Here is a 26,098-nt window from a genome sequence, read left to right on the forward strand (position 1 = left end):
AGCCCAGGCAGATGTCAATCTCCTGCTTGATCTTTTCCCACACACATGAAAAAGTGGGGGGGGGGGGAGGAGGGGTATCTGAGCAGCTCAGACCATTCATTGCAGCTTAGAAAATAACTCCCTAATGTGTGCAGAGGAATCACAAACCTCTCATACTTATCACCTGTGTGTAAGGAAACCAGAGAAAGAGCTTCAGCAACAAAATGCTTCAGTGCCTCCACAGCTTCCCAATCCTGTGGCTAAAGTGGTTGTAACCTAATGAAGGAGCGAGATATAAAAATGGTTTAGCATCTGTACAGCATCAGGTGCATCAGACATTTAGAAAGGGTTTTTTGTTTGTGTTTTGGTGGTGGTTTTTTTAATAAAAGTTATTTCTAGTGGAAGAAAGCAGCTTTAAATAAGCAAAGCAGTACCGAGCAAGCATGGGAAATGCACAGAAAAACGTACAAAGCTGAACATGAAGTAAACGGTGAGTACTAGAAGAACACTTCATTCACTAGATTAGTAACCACAGCCAAAATACTTCCACAGCAGAAGCAGAACTGTTTTACACCCCACTTGCTCTCCCAGACAAGCACAGTTTACTGCTGGCACTATTAGGAATGATTCATATTGGGAATTCCTGAGTTTAAGACAAAAAAACCCCAACCCAAAGCACAACTAAAATACTGCCCTAGAGACAATCTGATTCCTTTATTATGAGAAGCACATAAAACAATCTCCTGCTTGCAAGACTCTCTTCAAGAAGGGAGGAAGGTCACTAACTCCTGGATCACAGAGGTGTGCTCAACCCCTTCCCTTCCACCCTTCAAAATAGAGTGAAGGGTGATTAATGCCACTTGTGTCAATACTTTTCAGTGCCTCAGAACTGATTTACAAAATAACCCAAAATTGCTTGTTTGGCTTAAAAAAACCCCCAAAGCCAATCAACTGCATCAAATGTTTCATCACAGGGGCAGAGTAACCAACGATGGGAGTGCTCTGCAGTGACACAGCATTACCTGAGCATTTCTCTGCTGGGTTCAGCATGTGCAAGAGGCCTCCTCAGGGCAGCAGCAGCGTGTGGCAGCAGAAATTGTATAAAAGAGCCTGTGCCCCTGCAATGGGCTGTCTCACACACAGCTTCCTGCTGCCTGCACACAGCCACCCTGACTGAGAGCCTTTCATCATCTGGCTCACAGCACAGCCCTGAAATTCCCGACTGAATTTATAGCTAACGTTCATCTTCTGAGCTGTATAAAATAAAATAGAGCTATTAGCTTAGACTTTAGATATTTTACTATGCAGTACTAAAACCATCTGTTTTCCAACACAAAAAGAAGTTACAAATCCAACTGAATGGCCTGTCAGGGTAACAGCACTTTACAGAAATAGAATACTGTGGGCTTTCCCAAACTGCTGGCATTGCAGATACCAAGAGTGTTTTTCTTTTGTATTGCACAGACTCAAATGCATCGACAGCCATTTTCATACACTAGAGTAAGAAATCTTCCAAGGTTATATGAATAAAATAGATACATTGGAAATAAGATAAAGCTTTACAAGAATTTCCCCACATGTCCAAAATTATTTCCTTTATCAAAGGCTTAATGGTGATGTGATTTCCTCTGCTAGAGTAACATGTTTAACACCAGATTGTGCCCAAATACAAAACAAAACCAAAAAGCACCACTGAAATAAACTAAAACTGCTCACTGCAAGGACAGCAGGTTCTAAGAGATGCCAAGAGAGAGATGAAATTTCTTGAGAATACTAATTGCCACAGAGAAACATCTCAGACAATCCAAATGAACGTACCCTTTAGCGTTTGCATTGCGGTTTTGTACTCCATGACCTCACAAGTCCATTTCAAGGTCCAGTTAATGTCCAGTTAAAGGCTACTCATCAACAGCGGGATGAAGACTGTAGCTTATCAGAGAGGCTGAAGGAGCCAAGAGCTTTGCAGACCAGGATGAAACCCTGGTTGTTTCCAGGCAGCAATGAGCAGTCCAGAAGTCCTTCAGTGATGGGCACACTGCCCTCTGGCACTTGCCCAGCTCAACTGGAACTTCACTTCAGCTCATGGGCTATGAACTTTCATACCCCAGTTCTTCTCTCTTTTTCCTCTGTTCGTAATAATCAAGTCAGATGCTGTTACATCCCATACTGCCATTTAGAATAGCTATATACAATACTAAGGTACACCTATATAAGATCTAGGATACTCTTGATAGCCTCTATTTTCTCATTTAACAAAACCAAACAAATAAACAAAACCCCAAAAAAGAAAAACAATTGCTGGTGTTTCCAGTTTCCCAACAGAGATGCAGGACCAAACCCTGAGCCACTGCTCTGTGCTATGGATTTGTTGCAATGAGGAATTAAGACAATTCTGCCCCATGAGAGGTCCTTGTGGCCTCTCTGCCACTGTGCTGGGGGAGGGAAATCAGAAATCTGCAACAGCAGCTCAGCCAATAGTCTGACCTCAGGATCTGTATTTCAAGGCAGGACAACCTCAGAGCCTAAGATTAACTGGGTACAACCCAGGAGGCTGGGCTTGCTTGCTGCACTTCACCTGTGAAAGCAGAGCATTGCAGCTCTGTGTGCAATGCAAGATAAGCTGCACACCCTGCACATGGGCAGGAAGAAGCAGCAGTGCAATGTGCCACGCTCTCAGCTGTGCAAAGGACTGAAAACAAAGTGGAAGGAGTAACTTCTGTGTCAGTAGCATTGTCTAGAAAGCTCTGTGTGGAAAACCAAACCCAACCCAACTACCCTCATATTTTGGTCAGTGCAGGAGTCCCAGGGGTTTCAGTGGCAGAGTGAGGAAGCAGTTGCAGGGAGCATGACAATGGGGGACTCTGAACTCTGGGCAAAAAGCAGTTGTGTGTGAATTCCAGCACGGCAATGGTCCTGCAGCTCTCCTGGCTCAGCCTTCCAGAAAAGAAATGCTTGGTTTTATGCTGGTTGAAAAAAAAACAAAACCCCTCCTCTGTCGACTCCAAAGTGACATCAAAAGGCCTTTTGGAGCATTATTCAAAGGTTTCCCATCGCTTTCTGAGCTGTTCAACCTTACCTGGTGTGGATGACACATCCTGCTTTGTCTTTTTCAACAGATCTTCAAACGGATCTTTTGTCTCCTCAGATTTTGAGGACAGTAACACTGGCTCTAAGCCCTTAGCTGGCCTGGCAGGGATCAAAGGGGGTTCAGTGGACAACAGAGCTAGTGCTTGTTTGGGATCCATCTTTGAGTTGGACGGGCCCACCTGTAATGTTCTGGGCTTGGAAGGCCCACTTAAAGCTACTGACTGTAAAGAGCTTGTTGGAGAAGGGCTGTGGCTCTGCAGCAGTAAGGAGCTAGCAGGTGGCACAGCTGGAACCTGACTAAACAAGTTTGGCATGGATAGCGTTGAAATGTTTGGTTGAGGTCTTTGTGGTGGGTAGAAGCTAGAACTAGGTGTTATGAAGCTAGAGCTATAAGCATGACCTAAAGAGGGGGTGAAATTGCCCCTTGGGGGTCTAACTAGAGACACTGACAGGGCTCCTGGCATTGTTTGTGTAAATGGATTAGGGGATGGCTGTAAAAAAGGTGGAGGTGCTGGGGAAGGATAACCAAGAGGCTGGACAAACGGTGCAGCTGGAGGAGACACAAAGTCACTTGCCACCGAGACAAAGGCAGCTGCAGAAGGTGGAGTGGCTGAGCTCTGCAGGCTGTGGGCACCTTGCTGTAGGGTACTGCTTTGCCAGCTGGCTGTTTTCAGTGGGTCCAGCAGATTCAGAAGGTAGTCACTTTCATTACCTGTCATATCTGTCTTCACTTTGACAGGCTGTAGCATCTCAGCTGTGCTGGTAGCACTGGACAAAAGCTGAGACGGATGAGAGGAATAATTTACAGACTGCTGGATTTCAGGGTCTAAGGACACACTACCAACTCCAAAGGGCTCTGGGATAAGATGTGAAACCAAATGGCTACGTCCTGTAGTGTGGGTAGTGAGAACTTCTGTTGGCCCAGCTGGAGTCTGGTGCTTAGAAGCCCTGGGTGCTGGTGGTGGTGGCACTATCCCCAGTTCAGGAGTCTTTCTTCCCTGTGGCCGAGGAATGGTGATGTTCCCTTGAATGACAGGATTTGATTCATCCTTTTCTGCAGGAGCCAGAATGCTGTCTTTGCTCCGAGGTCTCCTTGTGATGGGTGACATGCTGCCAAGTGCAGTCAAGGGCCTTTCCGGTGAGCTTTGGGAATACTTGGTAGGAATAGCCATGTCATCATGACCCATGCTCCACAGCTTGTTGTAAGGGTGAGACAGCTTCATTGTTGGCACAATCTTGTTCCTCTCAGACACATCAAAATCAATTCTCTGAAAGAAAGCATGGAAAAAAACCAAACTCAAACACATTAACTTTTACTGATCTTCACACAGCATACAGCATGAAGTGCAGACAGGTTGCTGAGCTCAGAGTCCACAGATTGTGACCTCAGGAGAGAGACAACAGCTTGCAGGCTAGAGGGACAGCCAGGAACCAGAAGCAGGACTCTGCAGTTTAAATTTCTGCTCTATCTCTGATGAATTGTTCACCTATGACATACTGTGGCATCTGTTTTTAGGCAGGTAAGGAGCATGTACCTGTATCTAAGGTACAGAAATTGAGAAGCTTTAATTGCTGTACAGAAAAAGCTGGCAAATGAAATACCTGGATATAACAACTAATTAAGTATTATTATAAGGTAGAAATGACTTTCTTTTCTTTCACGTCACAACAAACTTTCAGACTCTGCTTTAGTTTGGCACTTTCTAAGCTGAACACATTCAATTCTTCATAAAGAATCTCTCTTCTACAATCTAGGTTGTTCCAATGATGCCTAAACCAAAATGGCCAGATTCAAAGAAAGTCATTAGAAACCAGGCAGTTTGGGGGGGACCTGAACATTCCCGGGTGCTCATTCTCACTGCTGAGCATCAGTGCAAAGCCCCCAGTGTACACAGAAGCCTGTCCACACCTGGTAATCGAATGTGCAGCGCTGATCTCCCTCTTCTTTGGGAGTCCGCAGGTCTTCTAGGCTCTTAGCCTGGCTGAGAGGTTGAGGCTGTACTTCTAAGTTTGGGAAAATGTCTTCAAGGAGGTTGACTTCTGTGTCCTTGCTTGAGAGCAGGGGGCTTGGAGGCAGAGGCTCTTTGGATTTCTCTGGACTGGCTGCCTCTTCCCCATCAGCACTATCAGATTCTTTCAGGGCCCGGTACGGCTGAGGCCTAGGAGGGAAGCAATCACGTTGCAAATCACTTTGTAATTCCCTTTTTCAAAGCAAGTATTTACCTAGGAGCTGGAAGGCTTTAATAAAAAACTTTTGGGTGACAGAACACAGCATACAGTGCCCTGTGAACAGGAGATGTGTGAGCAAAGTGACCACAGCAGGACAGACAAAGATGACTTGGCACTGGAGGGGTTTTCAGAAAAGGAAAAGACGGATGTGGGAAGCACTCAGAGGGAAGCTGTGATCATGCAGTTACAGAGAGGCTGACGAGCGAACTCGGTGAGGGATAACTGGATGCCAGCTCTCCCCTCTGACAGTCTGGCCTTCCCCTCAGGCAGGCCACTGCACCTGTGCTCAGTTCTTTCACACAGGCAGCCAGAGCAAGCTCACTGCCAAGTGCCCCATGTTTTGCAGGCACTTACATTCTCTTGCTTCAAGCTAACTCAGCACAGAACATAATTCAGTGTTTTCCTACAATAATTGGGAACACTGTGCAGAGTTCCAATGATTACATTGGTGTCATCTTATCACGAAACAACACAATCCATTATGGAGACACCTACTTTACATTTACAGCCAAGGCTGAGTTAGCAGGGTGCTTTTCTTGCACATACCTCAGCAAAAAAATGAACACCAGCAGATTTGCATATTGGTTCTGTGCACAGAGAACAGCAGCATAATGCACATCCAATTAATACCAAGAAGTGCCACACGTATAGGTGGTGATTGGCACTTGACTGGCAGCCAGTTCTACTGTGGCATTTAAACATGGTTTCAATTAAAAGAAAATATTTGAGACCTGCAAAAACAGATACTGTGGAAGGACCCTCCTCCTCTTTCCATGTTTTATTATAATATGACTGGATCATGCAAATTTATAAACAGCCTATTGTATTTCATTCCTCAACACACAGTAGCAGGCATTCAGATAGCAATATAAGAATGTGATAATGCAACTACGAGACAGATGATGGTACAGGTCCTTAGGAGGAGGGTGATCTCGCAAATCTCCGTCATATCTTTAGTCTCTCCCATCATATGTGCTCATATGCTAAGCATTAGATCACACTGTAAAAAAACCCTGAGGAATATTCTGCAACCAAACCATCCTAGTGGCCTGGCCTCCTCCATCCCAAACACAGGAGTGCTGGAACAATTTTTCCTGCCGTTTGCTGCGGAACCTCTGTATCTGTGTCTCCATGCCTGACTGCCTGCAGTCATGTCCCTTCCCCATCAGTCTCTGAACCTGTCTTCTGCATCACACAATCAGTTCTAGCAATGGAAACTCCACTATCAAACTGGGAGCCTCTTTCTCCACCCTAGTCTAATGCAACTGCACCTGGCAGGCTCCAGTTGCTCAGATGTGACTGGGCAGGTCAGGACAGAACAAGTCCTCTGGATGATGCTCAGGGAGACCTTAACTCAGGCCTGCCCTTGGGGGTAGTCTTTTCAATTGTGCAGCCAGTGGTGTTCAGTATGATTCAATCCCTGTGCACCCTCTGTGTGACACTGCTCCTCTCAACTGAGAGATATGCTCAGGCCCCAGGTTAGACTGGACAGGAGAACTGGAGAGACAGGCACCACTTGTTCCCCTGACATGTTCCCCTGCCACCTTGGGCAGGTGTCAGAATCCTGCAGCCAGAGCTGACATGTACAGTTCTTGCAGACAGGTCCTCAGCACCATGCTTCAAAAGACTAAGCTGCAGAGCTTTGGGATCTAACAACAGTTTACAAATAACACAGTGAATAAACCCAACAGACTGCCTCCTGTTTGTTGTCTACTATTAGGTCTGATTGTACCCAAAACCCTCAGAGGACCCCTGCATGGTGACTCCCTATAGTCACCGAGCATGTGGTACTTGATGGAACAGAGCTGGGATCAAGCAAGGGAAACCAGGAAAAGCCAACAACTGCATTACAACAAGGCTCACAAGGCAATCCAAACAGCACAGCCAGCACTGCATGAGGAAAAATGACAAAAGGTTAGGACAGGAACACAAGCAGCACACTGGAACAAAGGGCAGGTGGAAGGATTATATCCCACAGAGCTTGAGTTGATGTAAAACCATAAGCTGTGCATTGCTGCATTGTGTTTCATGCAGAAGGATGCTTTCGCATGCTGCTAGATACCAAAACAAACAAGCAGGAGAAATGCTGAACATTCATCAAGCATCGTGCAGAGCCTGAAGGAGCATTTCCAAAGTTCCAAGTGTGGGAGTAGGCACCCTGACCAATGCAAAACCCACTGTTTGAGGGCCGAATCAATACAATGGAAGAATAAAGGATAGACCATTCAAAAGGAGCAGAGAAGAAAAAGTTTTCAGAGAAGCCAGAGACAGGATCCTCTTCCTGCTGAAATTCATCATCAGAAGAGTCCTCAGAGAGGAAGACTGTATAGTGTCGCATAGGCTTTACAAGGCTGAGGGAGACAGGAAGAGAAAAGAAGTTATCAAGTTGTCACAATCAAAGCCCTAGAGGAGAGAGAAACCAAGCTCTAAATCGTTTCTGAACATGATGACTGGCACCATGAAGAGCTCTGCAGGTAAATGTTGAGCTCTGCTTCTCAGGCAGAAAACATAACCCTTCTAAAAATGTCCAGGGTGCCATCTAATTGAGCATGGGACTAAGACCTGCAACCACACCCATACTGCAAAAGAAGCAAACACAGACACCCAGCTTTTCCCCACAAGGACAACAGCATCATTGTTAGTGAACAGAACTGACTCTGCATGCCTGTAGAGGTCTGTGGAAACATACACTGGCTGCAGGATAAAAGAAAAACATTTAAAGTTTGCTGAATTTGTCAATATTTTTTCTATTATTTATTGTAGCTATCAGTTGCTTTGCTTCATTTTAACCAAATCCCCAGCATAAAGCTTCTGAGGTTCACTCTTTCCACTGCACAAGTCCAGAAGTGGGTATCACTGCTTTAAACATTTAAGTGCACTATCTGCTTTAGTAGAAGAGGAACAAGTAGAGGAGCAGGGTCACTAAGTAGAAATACACTGGAACGAAGAGGCTGAAGAAGAAATTAATCCAAACACTGCCTTTTTTGTAATGCTAAAACATCCTATTCTTTAGTAAATTATGAAGCAAGGCCACTGTTCATTCCTCTCTGAAACACTGAAGCTTTGGACAGCAAGAGAGCTTATAGGAAGTATATTCTCAACAGTTAAATATTAATATGAATGCTTCACAACTAACCAAAAGTAAACAAACCAAAGTGAGAACACAAAAAAAGATTTACCAGTATTAATCAGAGGCCTCTGCACCACAGCCCAGTGCTTTTCAATTTACTAAAACTCAAGGACAACATTGTGTAAAGCCACCACAACTATATACACTTTAAAAAATATACTCTGTTTTCAATAGTTCTTTATTATTCCCATCTCAGTTGTGTTCTGGCATGTGCACGAGTGGAAATGAAAAAAACCCCAAGCAAACCTCTTTTTGAGAGCATTATAAACCACCTCTACACGTCTTACAGACCAAACAACAGGCTGGTGAACACTTCCCACCATCATGAGAACAATGGAAACGAAATTACTAGGCTCATAAAGGCAAACATTGTTTCTGGCCATCCCAGTGAGGTTTCTTCCCAAACATCTTCATTTTATATCAGCCACGAATCACTGATAATGTCCTACTTATTGCAGTGAATCAAACCACACATCAGGAGAGACACAAGGTAATACATGATTGAGCTGAGGAGCTGAATTTTGCTGCTAGTGAAGTCCAGAATAAAATTTGTTATTTTAGTGTAAGAAGAATCAGGGTCATCATGTGGAACAAAGGACAATCCTCTTCCTGTTGACATCGTAAAAGAACACAAAAGTATCACACCTCTATGCATGTTACATATAAGAGGAGGAGATGCCGAAATCAGAAAGCATGGACAAAAGGAGAAGGAATTTGATTTGTTGCAGACACACTAACAAATGACCTCTGGTGGCACTCGAACTCATAATCAGCCATCACCTTTTGCTCTTTTGTCTCAATCACTAAATGACTTCATAACAAAATTAGGAAAACCAGTCCAAAAGGTTTGGTCTAAAAGAGAAGTTGGTCACTGCAATCGACAGCTCAAGAGGTCTGAAGCTGCCACTGTGAATGATGTTTATTCACAATCAGGCCAGGGCTAATTAATAAAAAGTCTAAACCAGTGGTGGCAGTGGATGCAGCTGATAGTGTGATGCTGTTAAATCATAGTCGGTGGCTCTCCAATTAAAGCTGTTGCATAGCTGATCTTTTCCCTGCTAGAATGGGCATACAGGGAAAGTGAGGTGGTGCCACTGCATTAGGAAAAAATGGCTGTAATGGGTTTTTTTAGCTTTTTCTTTCCCCTGTTTTCAGAAAGTTATGATTATCCAAAAACTTTAAATTTACAGTAATAAAAGGCTCCACCTGAAATAAACCAGCAATCACAGCTACTTTACAAATATTTCTTTTTTGAACTCTTACACATGTTTTTTTTTGTCTTAGGAAAGTCAATTATCATTCAACATGATTCCAGAAAACACAAAATAATTTCCAAAGATCCAGAATGATACTGCATTTCCACCTGCCTTGCTGAGTCACTAAATCTAACTGCATATAACAAATGCATTGGTGCAGCTGCCCTTAAAGCACTGCCTCTGACACCTTTTGTTTGCCTTCAGACTATGCTAAATTCAAATGCGTTGTGTCTGCGTGCATGTATTAAATAAACCAGGAATGAACTACGAAGAGATAAGACCACATCTTGTGGTTAGACCTTCAGGTGCACTTCAGTGCAGCTCAGAGCAAGTAAGAGTCAATGTATAGCCAGGTAATATGCACTGGTTTTGTGGCTCTTGCAAGACTCTGTAAATGAAAGGGGGAGCTCATAATTAGAAAAAAGCAAGCGCTTAAGTTCCGCTGTTGGTGTGCTCTGTAAGAGCTCCTGGGCCACGATAAGGGATGAACAATCTAAAACTGTCCAAGTCTGAATTTTTTATCAGCTTGAGGCGGTAGAATCCAAAAAAAGTGCCTATTCCCTCATTAACCCAATTCAGGAACTCTCCTGCCGTCTGCCACCCACCACTTGCTAGAATTTCATACACAAAGAGCTGTCTCTGAAAAGGCAGGTCACAGCAAGCCTGGCTACAAGGCAGGCACTGCTGCAGTCTTCGAGGGAAAAAAGGATGTGTCCGTCACAGCTACAACCCTCATCATCTCCACATGACTGCACCAGCTCCTGCCTACCTAATCTCTTAGCTGAGTTACCATGCAGATGACTTGCTGATCTCTTTCTAATGTTTAGTTTAACATGTCTTCGGTTAGCACTAGCATATGACAGTACTGACAGCCGTGGCTGTTCCTTTTTAAATATCATGTCAGAAACACAGTGCAATAAAGCCGGGGATGCGCTCCATGGCTCTGCGCACCATTATGATAGTGTGGGGTTCTTTTTTAATGAGGAAGATCTGCATCTCGGGAGCTTTTTTCATGTGTCAGGATGCATGGACAAATCAGCAGCACATCACACTGGCCAAAAATGAAATGCTGACAAATGTAGATATTTCAAATTTAATTGACACCTAAATGTACTTGAGATAGAAAAAAAAGATATATACAGAGAATGTGAGTGCAGGATGTGGGAATTAATAAGGAGAATTCTGTAATAATTTTTAAAAGATATTTGGCTTATGAGATTAAATTTGTGGATTGTGTTAAGTGTGTTGCTTTTTCCTGATTATAGAGATGATGGTACAAAGGGATACTACCAGCTAGTCATTACCCTCCTAAAAAGGGCTTCCCGGATTTGCAGGAGATTTTTTTGTTATTATGAATATATTTTTAAAGAATGGCTATACTGCAGCTCTAGAGAATTAAGGAATTTGTCCCTCTCAGACAGCAGAATGAAGAGAATGAGAGATTTGGATGCACAGGCTGTTTCTTGCCAGTATGAAATAGAAGACTTGGGACTGAGGGGATTACCTACTAACTATTCAATCTGAACAAAGCACAGACCTATCACCGGGACTCCTTCCTGCATCTTCTGAACACTCACTGCACCCAAGTGTGAGCTAACAAAAATATTAAAATATCTGTTGGATTTTTAGAGTGTCACTCTGTGTACAGTGAAAGTTCATAGGAGCAGAATATCTCCAGAAAAGCAAAAACATTAGCATAAAAGGTGTTTTAAATTAAAGCAACAAAACCATGAATGTCACAAGTCATCCAACCAGTTAACAAAAGCAACAGCTTGTGATCACTGCACCTACCCAAGGCAGGGAACTGTTCTATAGTTTTTATGACCCTTTTACAAAATTTCTGGAGAGCTGGAAATATTAACTCATAATCTAAAGTGGGAACAAGCTGGATGCCACCTCTGCCTGCTCTGACAGATCTAGATGCTCATTTCTACACAGTCATTTCCCATTTTTGTCCTATTACTCAGTACTAAGGATCTAGTCACAAGTTTCCCCTAAAGCTGTCACACCCCTTTACAAAGGTAAGCTGCACATATTTGGTAGGTTTACTCCAAAGCAGACAGCTGGGAGAGCCAGGAAGGACTGGGGTTCCCAAGGGCAGCCCTAGCCTTGTGCTACAGTTCTTGTTTGCAAGGCCTGCACTAGAATCCCAGTGCTCTCCATGTTTCTCTCCTGTTTGCTGTCCCTTTGCTGAGCATCTGAATTCTTGGTACTGTCTTCATTGTATTCAGCTTCCCCTACAGCTACTTCCCAAGGTAGAGGAATCAGAGCACACACAGTCTTTCTGCTATAGCCAGCAGAATTTGCTTTCTGACTCCAGCCACCCTTGTCCTAGAGGTAGCTGGCTTAGCTTTCACCCAAAGTAGAGATCCTTGCTTGCAGTGGTGGCATGAAAAACCTTTACTGTATATAAATCCTGTGTGGCTGAACTCCAAGAGCCTGGTACAGCCATGGAAATTTATGTGCTTTATGAGGCTGTATCCTTCAACACAGCCAACATGCTGACTTCATACTAAATTCAGGGCAATAACCCACTGCAGCCCATTTCCATTCATATGATACGTGGGAAAGCCATTAGCTTCTCTGCTAAGTCCTACACGACCTCTGGAAAGCCATAATGAACTGCTGCAGCACTGACATGGGTTTAGCCAGCCCAAGAGCCTTTTGACATACTGTTAATTGTGAGCCTGACCCTCTGATTTCCTATTTTAATTTCCTCCCACTTTGCATGCCCTGGAAGACAGCTAGTTGGTACTTATAGAAGACAGTTCCTAGAGCACTCTGGAAGTCTATTATTCATTTAATAGAAAATCTTGCTGTGGTGTAAAAAAGAGCTCTCAAAAAACTGCCTGTTAGAAATGCAACATCTTATTTCTGTGAACAACTAATTTGTGTTTTAGGAGGCATGTCCCACATGTCTAGGGGTGCCCCAGGTGGTAATTCAGCATTTTCTGGGCTACAAATTCTTATTACCTTATAACTAATTTTATTTGCACTATTTTGATTTAATAATTACAGGCCTTGAATTATTGATCAACATGTAAAACAACCCCAAAACACAACACTTTCTATGGAAATTAAAATTTTTTTTAAAAAGAAAATTTTGATGGAGGAAGTAGCATTTTTTCCCAACAGATCTTCTAAATACAGAGGTTTAACAACAGACATTAGCAATAATCCTGGCTCTACTTTGAAGTCACTGCTCTTGCCCTCCTGTGTTTTAACTGAAGATTAATTTAAAAATGAGCATACATGCCCCCAAAACAATGCTTTTCATTTATGGATATTAAAAACTTAACTCATGTAACTGCAGATGCACATTTCCTAATATCCTAAGAAATGCACTAACAGAGGATGCCTGAAAGGATGCCATCTGAAAAGATGCCTCCATAGGCATGCATGGATGACATGCAACAGGCTGGATGTTAGGAAGAAGTTCTTCACAGAAAGAGTGATTGGCCATTGGAATGGGCTGCCCAGGAAGGTGGTGGAGTCACCATCACTGGAAGTGTTTAAGAGGAGACTGGATGAGGCACTTGGTGCCATGGTTTAGTTGATTAGATGGTGTTGGGTGATAGGTTGGACTTGATGATCTCAAAGGTCTTTTCCAACCTGGTTAACTCCTATTCCATTCTATTCCATTCTATTCTATTCCATTCTATTCCATTCCATTCTATTCCATTCTATTCCATTCTATTCCATTCTATTCCATTCCATTCCATTCCATTCCATTCCATTCCATTCCATTCCATTCCATTCCATTCCATTCCATTCCATTCCATTCCATTCTATCCTATTCTATTCCATTCTATTCCATTCCATTCTATTCTATTCTATTCCAAAGAGAAGAAGATGCCCTCTGTAATGAATTCACTGGGCGTCAGGCTTGGCATTGCCCTGAGGAACGTCTTCATCAGTTGGAAGCCAGAGGCAAAAGTCACAGTCCCAGATATGGTGGGAAATGTCATTACCTATTTCAAAGGCATTCACATGAAGTCATTTCTTAGGTGAGCCATTTATTTGAGCTTTGTTTAAGAACAAGGTTAGATATTTCCTCCACTTGTACTTCTGAAATCACAACTGTAGCCAGTCTCATCATCACTGCCCCACTGTCCCAACTTGATTTTAATAAACACTAACCAGACACCTTATAGGAGATCTAGTCAAGAACAATATAACTAACTGCCTGGAAGTAGTTATGTCAAAGTTTGCTTTGCCACCTGAACCTGATGACACAAAAGAGGCAAAAGAATTTCATCCTGCGCTGCCACTGCATTTGAACTGGATAAAATATGGAAGCTGTGAAACATCAGGAAGAGACCACAAGGGGTACCACTTAGCAAGTATCAGTGGTATTAGCAACATCACCTGGTTTTCTTCCACATTTAGAAGAAATCTATCAATAAAATGCTCATGAAGAACAGTAAGTTAATGTATAGCCACAAAGCACCTTCATTAACTGCTGTAGATTGTCAATCATTTTCACAAAAAAAAAAAAGTTTTGTAGTTTACTCTGTGAAAGCAGCTGAATTAAGACTCACTAAAATTAACAGAAAGAAATTAAACCCAAGTAAAATTGTAATTATAATTCAATATACTACTAGCATTAGCATAAACAGGATGTTTATCATTCGCAGTTACATTTATTTCTGTTCTCTTACTGGCAGGAACAGAATATACATGTTAGCAGTTAGCCACACTGGAACATCAAGCAGCTTTTTAATCCAAACATGCACAACCCTTCATAGGAAGCACACATAAGGGTTACATTGTCCCAGCTACCCTTCACCTATGTGCCATGAGTCATCACATTCAATGTTAAGTAAAAACTTTGATTTTAGAAATTCCCATAGCCTTTGTGCAGGGACAGCTACCAGCCTGCAAGAGTACAAACCCTTCTGCAGGACTTGTGATCTGCTCCACAAGAGGGCAACCAAACCCCGCTCTACAATGGAGAAATATTGTAGAATTTAAAAGTGACCATTCCTTTTGGCTAAAAGCCAGAATATCTCCCCATCCCAGAGTGGCTGGGAAAAAGCTAGCCATGGACTTAACTTTGGAGGGTGGAAGGTGGTGGTGGGGCCAACCTCCACCACTTTTTCCTTCATGACAGGAACTGGTACACATAAGGAAAAGTTGTATTTCTTTTAATGGGATTTTAGTATCTTCAGATGCAACAATTTAATTTCATTTTACTGACAATAAAACCACCACAGTCTAGGATGTTAAGTAATGTGAAGTGGTGATGATATATGCAACTGCTTTGTGCTGCAGGGTGAGAGGAATTACAACAATAGACCAGTGCAATCATCTTGCAGCCCTTAAGTCTTCTGTTTGTATGTAGCAGCTCCAGAGTGACTTCCCAAGCTAAGGCTGTGCTGCTGCAACACTGGATATTTGGAAAACACCACTCCACTTGCGGTTCAAGGTCTGCACCGAAGCTGCCTCACACACAAAGAACACCAGTTTAATGTTGCCACATGACTTGGAAAATGTACATTGGCTCTGTTGCCTGCTGCTCTCACCTCGCTGCTCAGCTGTTTGCTCTGGAGTGCCAAGCAGGTCTGTCCCTACTCTAGCCACAATTTTCACTCCTTCTTCCAAGATCAGCCACCCCAGGCAAAATGCACAGTTCTGAAGCTTCCCACATTCTGAAGCTGAAGGAGGCAACCTGCTTATTTGGACCCTTCAGAACTGTAGCCAAATCCAGCCTCTCCATCCAGCCAGAACTTAGTGCGGCTGAACCTTTTGTATTTCTAAATATCTGAAGTTGCTACACTCAGAAGAATCCAAAGAATTTTAAATCCAAAATGCATACTGATGCAGGCTGTATGTGTATTTGTCACAGCCAATAGTGTCTTTTGGGCTGTGTGGGTAAGGCTCAGTATATCCATTCTCTTCAGGTTTTCAGTGACGGGCTGCTGTTAACTCAGCTATGGCAATGTGTTAAGAATATCTCCAGCAATACACAATATTGTCCTCTTTGTACAAAGGCATTTAATATGTGACACTCAAGAAGCACTCAAAAAAAATCTCTCCAAGGTAACAGAATATACTGTTCACAGGAACAAGAGGGATGTTGGAAGACAACTCATATACGTGAGCGGTAGGGCTACCACAGTACACCTAATTTGGGATATTATCCCTGTTTACTTCACAGTCAAATCTAAAGAGATGATAGATCTGCTAGTACTATGCAAGACAGTTAAGCCCTACAAGCCTTCACTATACAGCTCATTACAGACCTTCTGGTAGTGGGACTCTAACAAGCATGAGACACAACCCCTCATGCCATCACTGTAAAACAATTCCATATCTTCCAGGTAAAGCCTGGGTTTGTGTGGATGTGGCTAACAATTTCTTTAAAGCAGAATTCAAAACAAAACAACACAGAAATGAACAAACCTCCAAAAGCTGAAAATGTTCCCTAAGCATGCTGATCAGATTTATCTATGAATTGACAAAGCAAAATTTTTCAGCAAGTGAACTTTGGATTCTTTGTTGTTTACACTTTCTCTAAAATGCTCCAAAAAGTAAACCACAGCTTTTTTGTTAGTTTAAAAAACACTTTTATCTGCAGTAATTTTTCATTTCTCCTTTGGCTCGTTCTGAATGCACTGAGAGAAATAGAGCAGCAAAGTACTTACTGTTCTGGACTAGACACTGAAGTCCTTCGTGCTTCCACAGCAATGTTGCTCTTGGGTCTCTTGACAACATGAGGTCTTGGTGGGCGAACCTATTGCACATACACGGAAGACATTTCATCAAATACTTGATCAAGCAGCCATAACTAAGAAAATATGCATAACTACAGTTACCTTAAAGCTATTTTCCACTCAGAATTGCTTTTAAATGTATTTTTTTGTGGCACAGCAATGTTACAAATGAATATAAGCTACAGAGATCCGCAACTTGTTTAAGGACAAAAACCCCCACGTTTTTGAACTGCAGATGAAATGTATACACTTGTCACTGACAGCTGTTAGCAAAGCAACACAAATTTGTTGTACTGTCCTGTTTGGTACAGGCTAAATTTCTGACAAGAGATTCCCTAAATGTGAGCCTCCCCTCAAACAGGGAATAGAGTCAAGCTGGAAGATTGTGTGGGTTGCTGTACCTTCTATTGGAAAGCAGAGATCAGTTCTGACATGATCTTTTTGTCCTTGTGTTCATAGGAACCCAACTTTTCAAATGAAGATGTCTGTGTGAGGGAGCACTGAAAAATTTATACTTCGAATAAATGTTATCACACAAAAAATGTATTTGCTCCCTTTCAGCAGCCAAACAGAAACCCTTGCCAGACCTATTATCATTATCTCCCCAATGATATGGTTAGTTTATCTTCTGCTGTCTGCAATATAATCCAAAGCTTCTCTGTGGGAGATGATGTTACTGCCAATCCAATCTTCAATAACATGTCCATCACCTTCCAGTGTTCAGAAATCCAGTTGAATTTACTTACAGTAACTACACAAGCAAACAAGGTTTACTTCAAGGAAAGGAATAAGCACTTGTGATCCCCACATAGGTGAAGTTTATACATGTGCCTTATTTGGACCAGTGAGCAATCCTGGTGATGAACTTAACCCTTGGAGGCAAATGTAAGAAGCAACATTTGCAGCATCAGGGTCAGGCTGTACAAACAGGCTTTCCATGTTTTGTTAAGAAAATCTTCCCCTACCTGAAACACTCTGACGTGTTGGCTCAGCTGAATGCTAGTGTCAGCAGAAATCCCCAAAGTCCTCAAATTAAGTTAGGAATACAACTCAACTTCTGATCTCTCTGAGCTTGTGCTCCCTTAACAGCCACAACATTTGTTGTTTTTTCTGCTATTGTGGGTTTTTTTAAATCACTATTATTTGGTGGGGCATGGGGAGGATGTTCTAGTATCTTTTTTTTTTTTCCCCCCTCCCCAAACACATAAATCTCAAACTTTTTTGGCCAGGAAAAAGCCACCAACTCATGGGTAGAGCTTCTGCACTACACAAGAGTATGCAGAAGATAGCAGCAGGATTACTATATTGAATTTTCATTTCAAAGAAAATGGTGTACAGCAGACATGATGAAGAAATCCAGAGATGTATTGCCACTATTTCTTAGCAAAAAGGGCTTATAAAAAGGTCAGATGTTAAGGTCTTGAAGATCAGTCCCCACACAGGGCTGCTCCTCTCTACAATAAAGACAGCTTAAGAATGTGAATTTATGGCAGGAATGGAAGGATTAAGTTTGTGGCAACTTCAACTGAACTTGCAACGTGGTGAAACATGGGGAAAAGAACAACAGAGCTAATTAGACGAGCTGAGCTGTCAGAGTGCGGCTGAATGGCTCGGTGCCAACAAACAAAAGGAATGGGCTGGCAATCAGCAGGATCGATGAAGAATACTGCTTCATTAGGGTTGATAAAACAGAGAGAGACCAAGAGAGAGCGAGTGTGTGCAAGAGAGGGGGGAGAGAAGCAAGAGGAACTGGGGGGGAGAAGAGAGCGAGAAGGAGAAAGAGAAAAAGAGAGGAAGAAAGAAACCTGTTTAATTAAAACTCAGCTGGAAGATGATGTGTAAAGCTGGCCTGTCATCATGCTGTGAACACTTTCACCTTTTGGGTGGTACCCTGGGGGAGTGATGGTGATGAGGGAGAGAGTGTTTTGGATTGCTCCAGGGGGCCACCAGACCAGTAAAGTGCAGGGTGACATGCTAAGTAAATTTACAGCATTGTTCATGGGGAACTGTAGTGAAAAGCCAAGAATCAAGCTAATTCCTTGGTGAATTTTGAGCCTTATGTAGCCAAATACTCAGAGTTAAATGCTTATCAAATGTAAAAGTATGAAAGAAATCCAATTATGAGCATACAATCAAAAGAATAAAGGTAAATATCCAGTAGAGAAGAGTTAAATGTGCTTATTGCTGTCCCCATCAACTTTATGAATAATTATCATATTTTAACTTTGTTTTTCTTCTAATTGACTGAAGTTTCCAAACAGCTACTCTTAATCCAAACAGATCTCTATCAACTATAAGCAACAACTTTCCCTCCTTCAAAATACCACCACAAGTAATTTCCAAACCAGCAGAACATAAAGAACATCTCTGTTCTGCTTCCTTCACCTTTCTTTGGTTTGTGTTGTTGTTTTCATTATTAGCAATAACTCATATTGCAAGGATCAGTGGATTCCTCCTCATACCAGATATATCCTGAAACAGCAAGAATTTATCAGGATTTCTGGCATTACATAGACTTGGTTGAAGAGCAGAGGGACCTGGTTTCCTCTTTTAGTGCTTGCTCTGAAAGGCTAGGAAGAATATTCACCTCTGTAATATATGCCAAGACTAAGAGAGGGGAAAAGCAGCCTTCACAAAGTATTATTTACACACAGAAAAATGTGTTTCAACTATTAAAAGGCAAATAACAGTTCTGAACAACAACAAATTTATGTATATTTGGTACAAGCATATTTTTGGGAGTGATTATAATAATTTACATTTGTCCTGAATTTCCTCTTGATGAATGAAGTATTTCTGTTCCACTTATTGACTTATTATATGAATGCAACAGGAGCTTATATTATTACATTTCCAACCACCTTTTACCAATCTCATTGGGAACAAAGACAGTTGACACAAACACATTATAGCGAGGACTATTAATGCCCTACAGTTGGGAGATAAAACCGTCTTAGCAAGGCTTTGATGTAATAAATTACTCCATGGGAACAACACAATTCAGCAACTTCTGTACAGAGGAATCTCAGTGTGCCCTCGTACACCTGCCAAACAAACCAAGAGGGTTGTGAAGCACGATGGGAACCCCATCACACCATGGAAAGCTTATTCCCAGTTAATGTATGTGGCTGGGTCTCCCACAACAACTGCATTTAAAAGAACACATAAAAGCATAGTCAATGCTACCTTTTAAACACAGAAAACAGAAACCTTCAGAGCAGGAATCCATCCAAAGATGACTATGTTAAGCTAAACACCCAGAGTTGAAGAGAAGGAGAAAAAGAGCCACATGCTATTGAAATGTAACATAGGAACATGCACCAAAGATCAAAAGTGAACACACACCCAAGTGCACTTGTTAACCACTTGCCTGCTCATCGAAAAGATATTTTTAACAAGTTTTAGCAAGATTAGATTTGAAAACTTGCATCTCTCTTTCTTATGCACGTACATGTATGTCTAAGGAAGCAAGAAGTAAGACACATTTGCCTTATGGGGGAATTAATTCATAAAGCAGAAGTCCTGAATAGAAATAATTATGTTTCAAGGCTGTTGCATAAAGCAACACCCCTTCCAAACTGATGCCACTTTCCTGTACTACTGAAGAGACACCACTGGTGCAGATCCAGCACAGGCTCCAGTTCAAAAGTCATCTGGTATAGTTAATATATAACAATTGCTAAGATAAGGTATCCCTGCCTGACACAGTGCAGGTATTGCACTGAGGATATCTGAGTAGTAGTTCTATGCCAGAGTGTCTTCCTCTGGCCAATGTGCTGTGCTATTCTACTATGTAATTACGTAGAGTCCCAGCTTGATTTGAAATGAAGATCAAGTATATAGGAATGTGGTAGTAATGTCCTACTACCCAAATACAGATTTTCCTTCTTCATGTGTATTCATTCATCTATTCCATGGAGAAAAATTAAGCGTCCCAAATGAAATTAAAGCATAACTTGCCGAGAATAAATACTTTATCTTCAGACCTCTGCTTCCTTTCAGATTTGAGTTTAGTGCAAGTCTTCAAAAGCTCACTGGCTAAAAACTTATGCCAGCCTAGCAAGACTTTGTGTTCAAGAAATCACCACAACAGTAAAAACAAACGTTGCAACAGCAGCATCAGTTACCTGCACAACTGACTGAAAGCTGCAGAGCTCGTCAAAGAAAAGCAGAATAAATGCAGGTCCCAGGGCTGTGCCGCAGCAGAGAAGAAGGGAGTTTAGGATCATAATTCACACATTGCTTTTTTTTTTGCAAAGTTTGACAATCCAAACTACCAAGGTTTAGTAATGCTACTTAGAGCATAGTTCAGGCAGTGTTAAGCTGTGGCAGTGAAACAAAACTACCAGCTACTCACGGGCCTAGAAGAACGTTGTATCTTTGGAGGCGGTGGCCGAGGCGGAGGGAGTCTTTGCTGCTGTATCAAAGTGGAAACTAAATTAAAGTTACCTACATGAAAACACCTCTGATTTTGTGGCAAAAGCAGTAAGAGTAGATGACAACACACAATTTACCTTCATACTCACCTCATAAAATGAAATTTTTAAACAGTGACAAATTTCATGACCTACAAAGTGCCACTAAGGGCCACAATGGGGAAGGAATATGTGCCTGCCTGCGGACATAGGCTTAACAGCTTATGTTACACTAAAAGTAACCCAATCAGAACTCCAGACTCAATTATCCAAAATTCACTGAGACCACAAACATACTCCAAGTAGATTTTTGGAGCTCTAGGTCTGAGCGTTCCAGACAACATTTATGCAAATAGAAAGAATCCTGAAAAGCAGAGTATTAAAACCACCTTTCACTAAAATCCCACGTGGTATCAGTGCTTGTGAAAACTTATGGTAAAGGCCTCAAAACAATAAGGACATTTAAGAGCATGGGAAAAATCCCAGAGTCAGTTAAACTTTTCCAACACTTAAAGGTAAGGAGGTGGTTAGATTCTGCATTGGATCAAGGCTTAAATGCATTGCCTAGAGCAAGGGGTGCGCTGTCACTGTAAGGAAAATGAAAGGGCCCATCACCAACAATTCTAATGAGGACAGAAGAGTGCATTGAGATGATTATCTTGGTCTCTCAATTTTTAAATTAGCAGTTGCCCAACTCATTGCTTTGTAACAGAACCGGAGCTATTAAAATCCAGTTGCTTTTGACTGAGCCAGCAGCATGACTCTTCTCACACAGATGGAATCTTAAGGTATAATCTGTTAGACAAGAAATTCACTGACAATTAACAAGATTCTAAATAAAACCACCCTAAAGTACAACTTTGATATTGAGGACAAGACCACTGTTAATGTCCTTTCTGTGGCAGCTTGTGTGCATGCATTAGCACTTAAGGAGAGCAACAGAGCCCTCAGTGAGGAGTACATGGGAAAGTCTCCGAATGCCTGCTCAACCAGAGGATGATGACTACATCACTGCATCCAGCCCACAGTGCCTTCCATAGTCCAAAACCTGTCAGCTGCACAGAAAAGGAATAGGAACTGGGAGTAGGAGTCAGCTTCTTAAGACAGAAAAAGCAAGCTTATGCAGATTACTGTATTTCTTTCCAAATGAGTCCAGATTCATATTTCAGCAGTTCTTAACTTCTCACCAGAATAGCCTTTACTCTAGATTGACAGACTTTCTTTCTCAACTACCCTCACACTGTGTGATAGTACAAATCCAGCCTACCCTTTTTCACACCATTTCATTCTGCTCTTGCATCTCATCAGACTTTTCTTTGAAATTTCCCATTAAATTATACTTTTGCATCCATTGGTTGGTTCATTTCTCCTTGCTTGTGTTGTCAATGAAGGAGTGCCAGACTGCACACATGTACTTGGCTCAGCTTTTTGGGGTGGGTAAGGAAATAAAAAAAAAAAGGACACTCGGGCTGGAGAGCTGAGGCCAGAATTATTCCATATGATAGCTTTTCTCTGTCTTCCAAGAAAGCAAGTATGAAAACAAAGAGAACAAAGAGAGACAAGACAGAGTGGTGAGCTGAGGTGGCTGCCATTAGCCCCACTGAACAATGTTTCTCTTCCGTAGTTGATATTATTCAGTTCAGTCCCAGATGCTGAGTTACACTGCTGTGTATCTTCCCATCTTATCTGCTCAGGCTGAGAGCACAAGCTTAAAATACATTTAATTTCTGTGACGTAGCACAGCATACTTATTTTCCATTATGTTTCAGAAGCATAATGGAACAGCTGAAAAATCTGAAATGTTCACTTTTCTAGGTGCTTAAAAGGCATTCACCTAGTGCCTAGCAACTCAGGCAAAGTGTTGAAGTGTTGATGAAGCAGAAAACCAAGATGCAAGTATTATTTATTTTTTTGATTGTTTATGCCTTCTGCATATATACTTCCCTTTGATATTGTGAACATTTCTACATCAAAGAACTCTCAAGTAGATTATTTAGGTGGGAAATATACATATTTTCTTAAAGCTATGGCAAGCTGTGTCTTCTTTGATTTGGGAAAAAGCCAGGATAACTTTTGAGGAAACACTGCAAGACTGTAGCATCAACGATATAAAGCTGATGAACAAAAGTGTGACAAAGGCAGCCCCTTCTGAGAGCAAGACAAACAGACACCACGGTATCTGAGGATTACCTCCCAGAGGGATAATCAATACATTGATTATAGTCACTGCAAGGACATGTTCAGCTGGACTGTACTTACCCACCCATCCACTTGCTGGAGGAAAAGTATTTTTTTGCAAAAATGTGTGACAGGATTTGTTAATTATCTGACACATCACTGTTCAATTAGACAATGGCAATGCACTGATATTTCACTCCTGTCAGTCCTAACAGACCAACAATTACAAATTAGAGCTTAAAACTTCATGATGTTGGCCTAAAACTGTACTATGTACACTTTTTTTTTGTTGTCTTCCTTTTGGTCTCTGAGTGATAAGCATAAGTCTACGCTGCTTTAAATTTTCCTCTCATTTCCAGAGGGTCAAAACCACTCTTCCTTAATATGAGCTGTGATTTGCATTTAATTACTCAACAACATGACCCAGGAATACTGAAAACAGAATTTCTTGAGGTTTATGATATATGTATGAGTTACCTACACTTACTGAGGTTACCTCAGCTTTCCCTTTGTTTGGGCATTCTGAAGTGGCATTGATTTTGGAGAGGAACTTTTTCTGCAGGAGATAATAGTTTCATACCCTTATCCTGCCACTAGATTATTTTTTCCAGCTGAGATTTAAATATGATTAAGCTTCCATCTGTGATCAAAAACTAACTCTATGTGTTTCCACAATAAAGAAATATTACAAATGCTGTTTGGGGAAAAAACTAACAGTGTAAAAACTTTTTTGTTTCTTGGACTTTTTAAATAGGATTCATGCTAATTCTCAGAACTGTGACCCCAGTTCTTGTAAGAACACAGTCAAATCCAACGCTCAAGATTCAAATTTACCTGGGCCACTGAAGTGCTGCCAGAAACAAAACTCATTTTATTGGTCTTGTATGTATTGCATCACATGCTACATTTCTGAACCCTAAAGAGATCTGAATAGAATGATAAGAAAAAACTAGATATTCACAGCGGTGTGTTCTCTCCATTAAATATGGATAGGGACAGGGTACAGCTTAAGTCAGTGTTGCGAAGCATAGAAAAGAACAGGCAAAGGGCAGCGAGGAGTAACTGACGTGGAGGTCCATCAGGAGATAACAGTTGCTTGCCCTTTAGCAAAGGTTCATTTTTAATGTTGATGTTAGTATCTGTCACCAGAATGGGATAAGCAAGTATATTCAAACTATATGAAGACCATATTTACTAGAAAAGCCACTGATTTGAAGTTAATTTGTTAATGCAGCAAAACACGTCGTCTCTAAAAGGTCAGTAGGGGAAGCTGTGTTGGAATATCAACTTAATTACCTGTGCTGTAAGGATGAATGGGTACAAAACAGCACATGCTACACTGCTAAAAGCTGCTAAATTGCTGTTCTAGGTATGTTCTTAAATGTATATGCTATAGTTTTTTCTCTGTGAAGGGGAGAAATGTCTAAATTAGCACTTTCTTACCGGTTGCTGTTTACCAGCGTACCTTCTTACTTGAGGTATTTTCTTAATTGTCTCTTTCCAAATATTTCTGAACCAACAAGACAGAAAATTTGTAGAAAGCCAATTTTATGACTGCAGATCTGGCACTGTTTTACTAATTATCAGACAAGTGATTTTAAGCTACCAGATGCTGGAGGAAGAAATATCTTACATTCACTTTTACACTGTAAAAAATACTATTTCAAAATTATAGATCCCACACCTCATAAAGTGGCTACCATATATCCAAGGAACTTTCACAATACAGCTGTTTAATCTTTTTAAATAGAGAAAACATTACAAAAAAGATAATTTTTAGTCTGTGAAGTAACACATTGTGAGCAGAACATGATCTCACATTAATTGTGGATGTCAGTTCAGTGAAAATTTTGTTTCTTTTTTTCTTTAAAGTGATATTCAAACCAGAACATTTATGAGTAAATTCGAGGTGCTATTTCATGTACAGCAACAACTGCAACTAGAAAAAATGTATAAGGGAAACACAACCAGATGAGAACTGGATTGTCAGTACATATAGAAAGAAGTGTTGCTGTTCCTCAGTTCCAAAGCAAAGCTCTTCTACATAATTATCTTTTTCCCTTCAGAAATTCAGCACTGACTTTGAAACTGCTAGTATGTTTTAAAAACAGACATAGGAGAGAGAGACATGGTCCTGAACGTGCCCATGCTCAGGCACACCATGCTGCAAAAGAGCTGAAGTGCTGACTTTGGAAGAATATGCTGAGCCTCAACTGAACGCTCAATGCAAAAAAAAAAAGAAGCCAAAAAATGAGGAAGAAAATAACAGCACTGAAAAATGTATGGTACCTAAAAAGATTCAGTACAGAAAGCAGATGGAACCTATGAGGCAGCTGTTTTATTATCCATCCAGATCCCTACACAGCACGCACACTACTTTTTACATACTCCCATATGTACAGCTCACAAACTGGGATGACAAGAACAGTGTATGCTTTACAGCATATATTTTTAATTTACACTCTGAAATACTTCAACAGAAATCTGCTGGGTCCTGTGATAAAAATAATCTCCATGTTTTAAGGGATGCCTCATTCTTCAAGCTGTATTTGTAGACTGGGAAGGTAGAATGAATCTGGCAAAAATGCCTATAACTGTGCCAACAAATAATGAAAGGGGCAGAGACTGCCACAATTAAACACCAATTAGTTTGATAATAATTAAAAAAAGACTACTTTCTTACCTGTTTAGCCAGAAACTTTCATTACACAACAGAGAAGTAGACAGTAAGAGAAGGAAATGAAAGGTAGGTGCCTATATGCTTCTGTTCTCCCTAATACTGAAAAGGGATCTTTATTTTGGGCATTGGAGTCATAGCTGCTGTCATGAGAAACTGCTAAAGATACAGAGGGCAATCCCAAAGCCACTAAGAGCAAACTTTTCTTTAGTAAAGGGGAAGACAGGGAGTTCCTGAAAGTCTGTATTTGCTTCCTTTCTTTCTTGGCTGAGACTAACTCTGTCCTTCCTACTCAAGGGTAAAAAAATGTATTTTTGTGGTGCATCTAGACACAGAGTACTGATAACTCATCCTCTTTGGCAGTGTTGATAATGTCTCTCTCTTAATCTCATACTAGGCAAACAATCCCAGAATAGCTAACTTTAAAAAAT

The 26,098-nt window shown here is 41.3% G+C and overlaps 1 protein-coding gene across 3 annotated transcripts in view; it reads right to left on the reverse strand.

The window, feature by feature from the left end:
- Positions 1 to 965: 965 nt before the first annotated feature.
- The window catches only part of DENND1A (DENN domain containing 1A), a 198,403-nt gene continuing 173,270 nt past the window's right edge, over positions 966 to 26,098 (reverse strand). The window contains exons 20-23 of one of the 3 annotated variants that reach the window (XM_054174196.1): positions 16,329 to 16,417; positions 7,518 to 7,646; positions 4,976 to 5,225; positions 966 to 4,334 (exon numbers count right to left, since the gene is read on the reverse strand). In XM_054174196.1, coding sequence (XP_054030171.1) covers positions 3,012 to 4,334; positions 4,976 to 5,225; positions 7,518 to 7,646; positions 16,329 to 16,417 — 1,791 coding nt within the window. In that variant the 3' untranslated portion in view covers positions 966 to 3,011. Of the gene's footprint in view, positions 4,335 to 4,975; positions 5,226 to 7,517; positions 7,647 to 16,328; positions 16,418 to 20,754; positions 20,815 to 26,098 lie in introns of all 3 variants that reach the window. The other 2 variants (XM_054174198.1, XM_054174197.1) reach the window with 2 other exon arrangements.

The sequence above is a fragment of the Dryobates pubescens genome, chromosome 29 (genome assembly GCF_014839835.1).
Source record: "Dryobates pubescens isolate bDryPub1 chromosome 29, bDryPub1.pri, whole genome shotgun sequence".
Lineage (NCBI taxonomy): Eukaryota > Metazoa > Chordata > Aves > Piciformes > Picidae > Dryobates > Dryobates pubescens.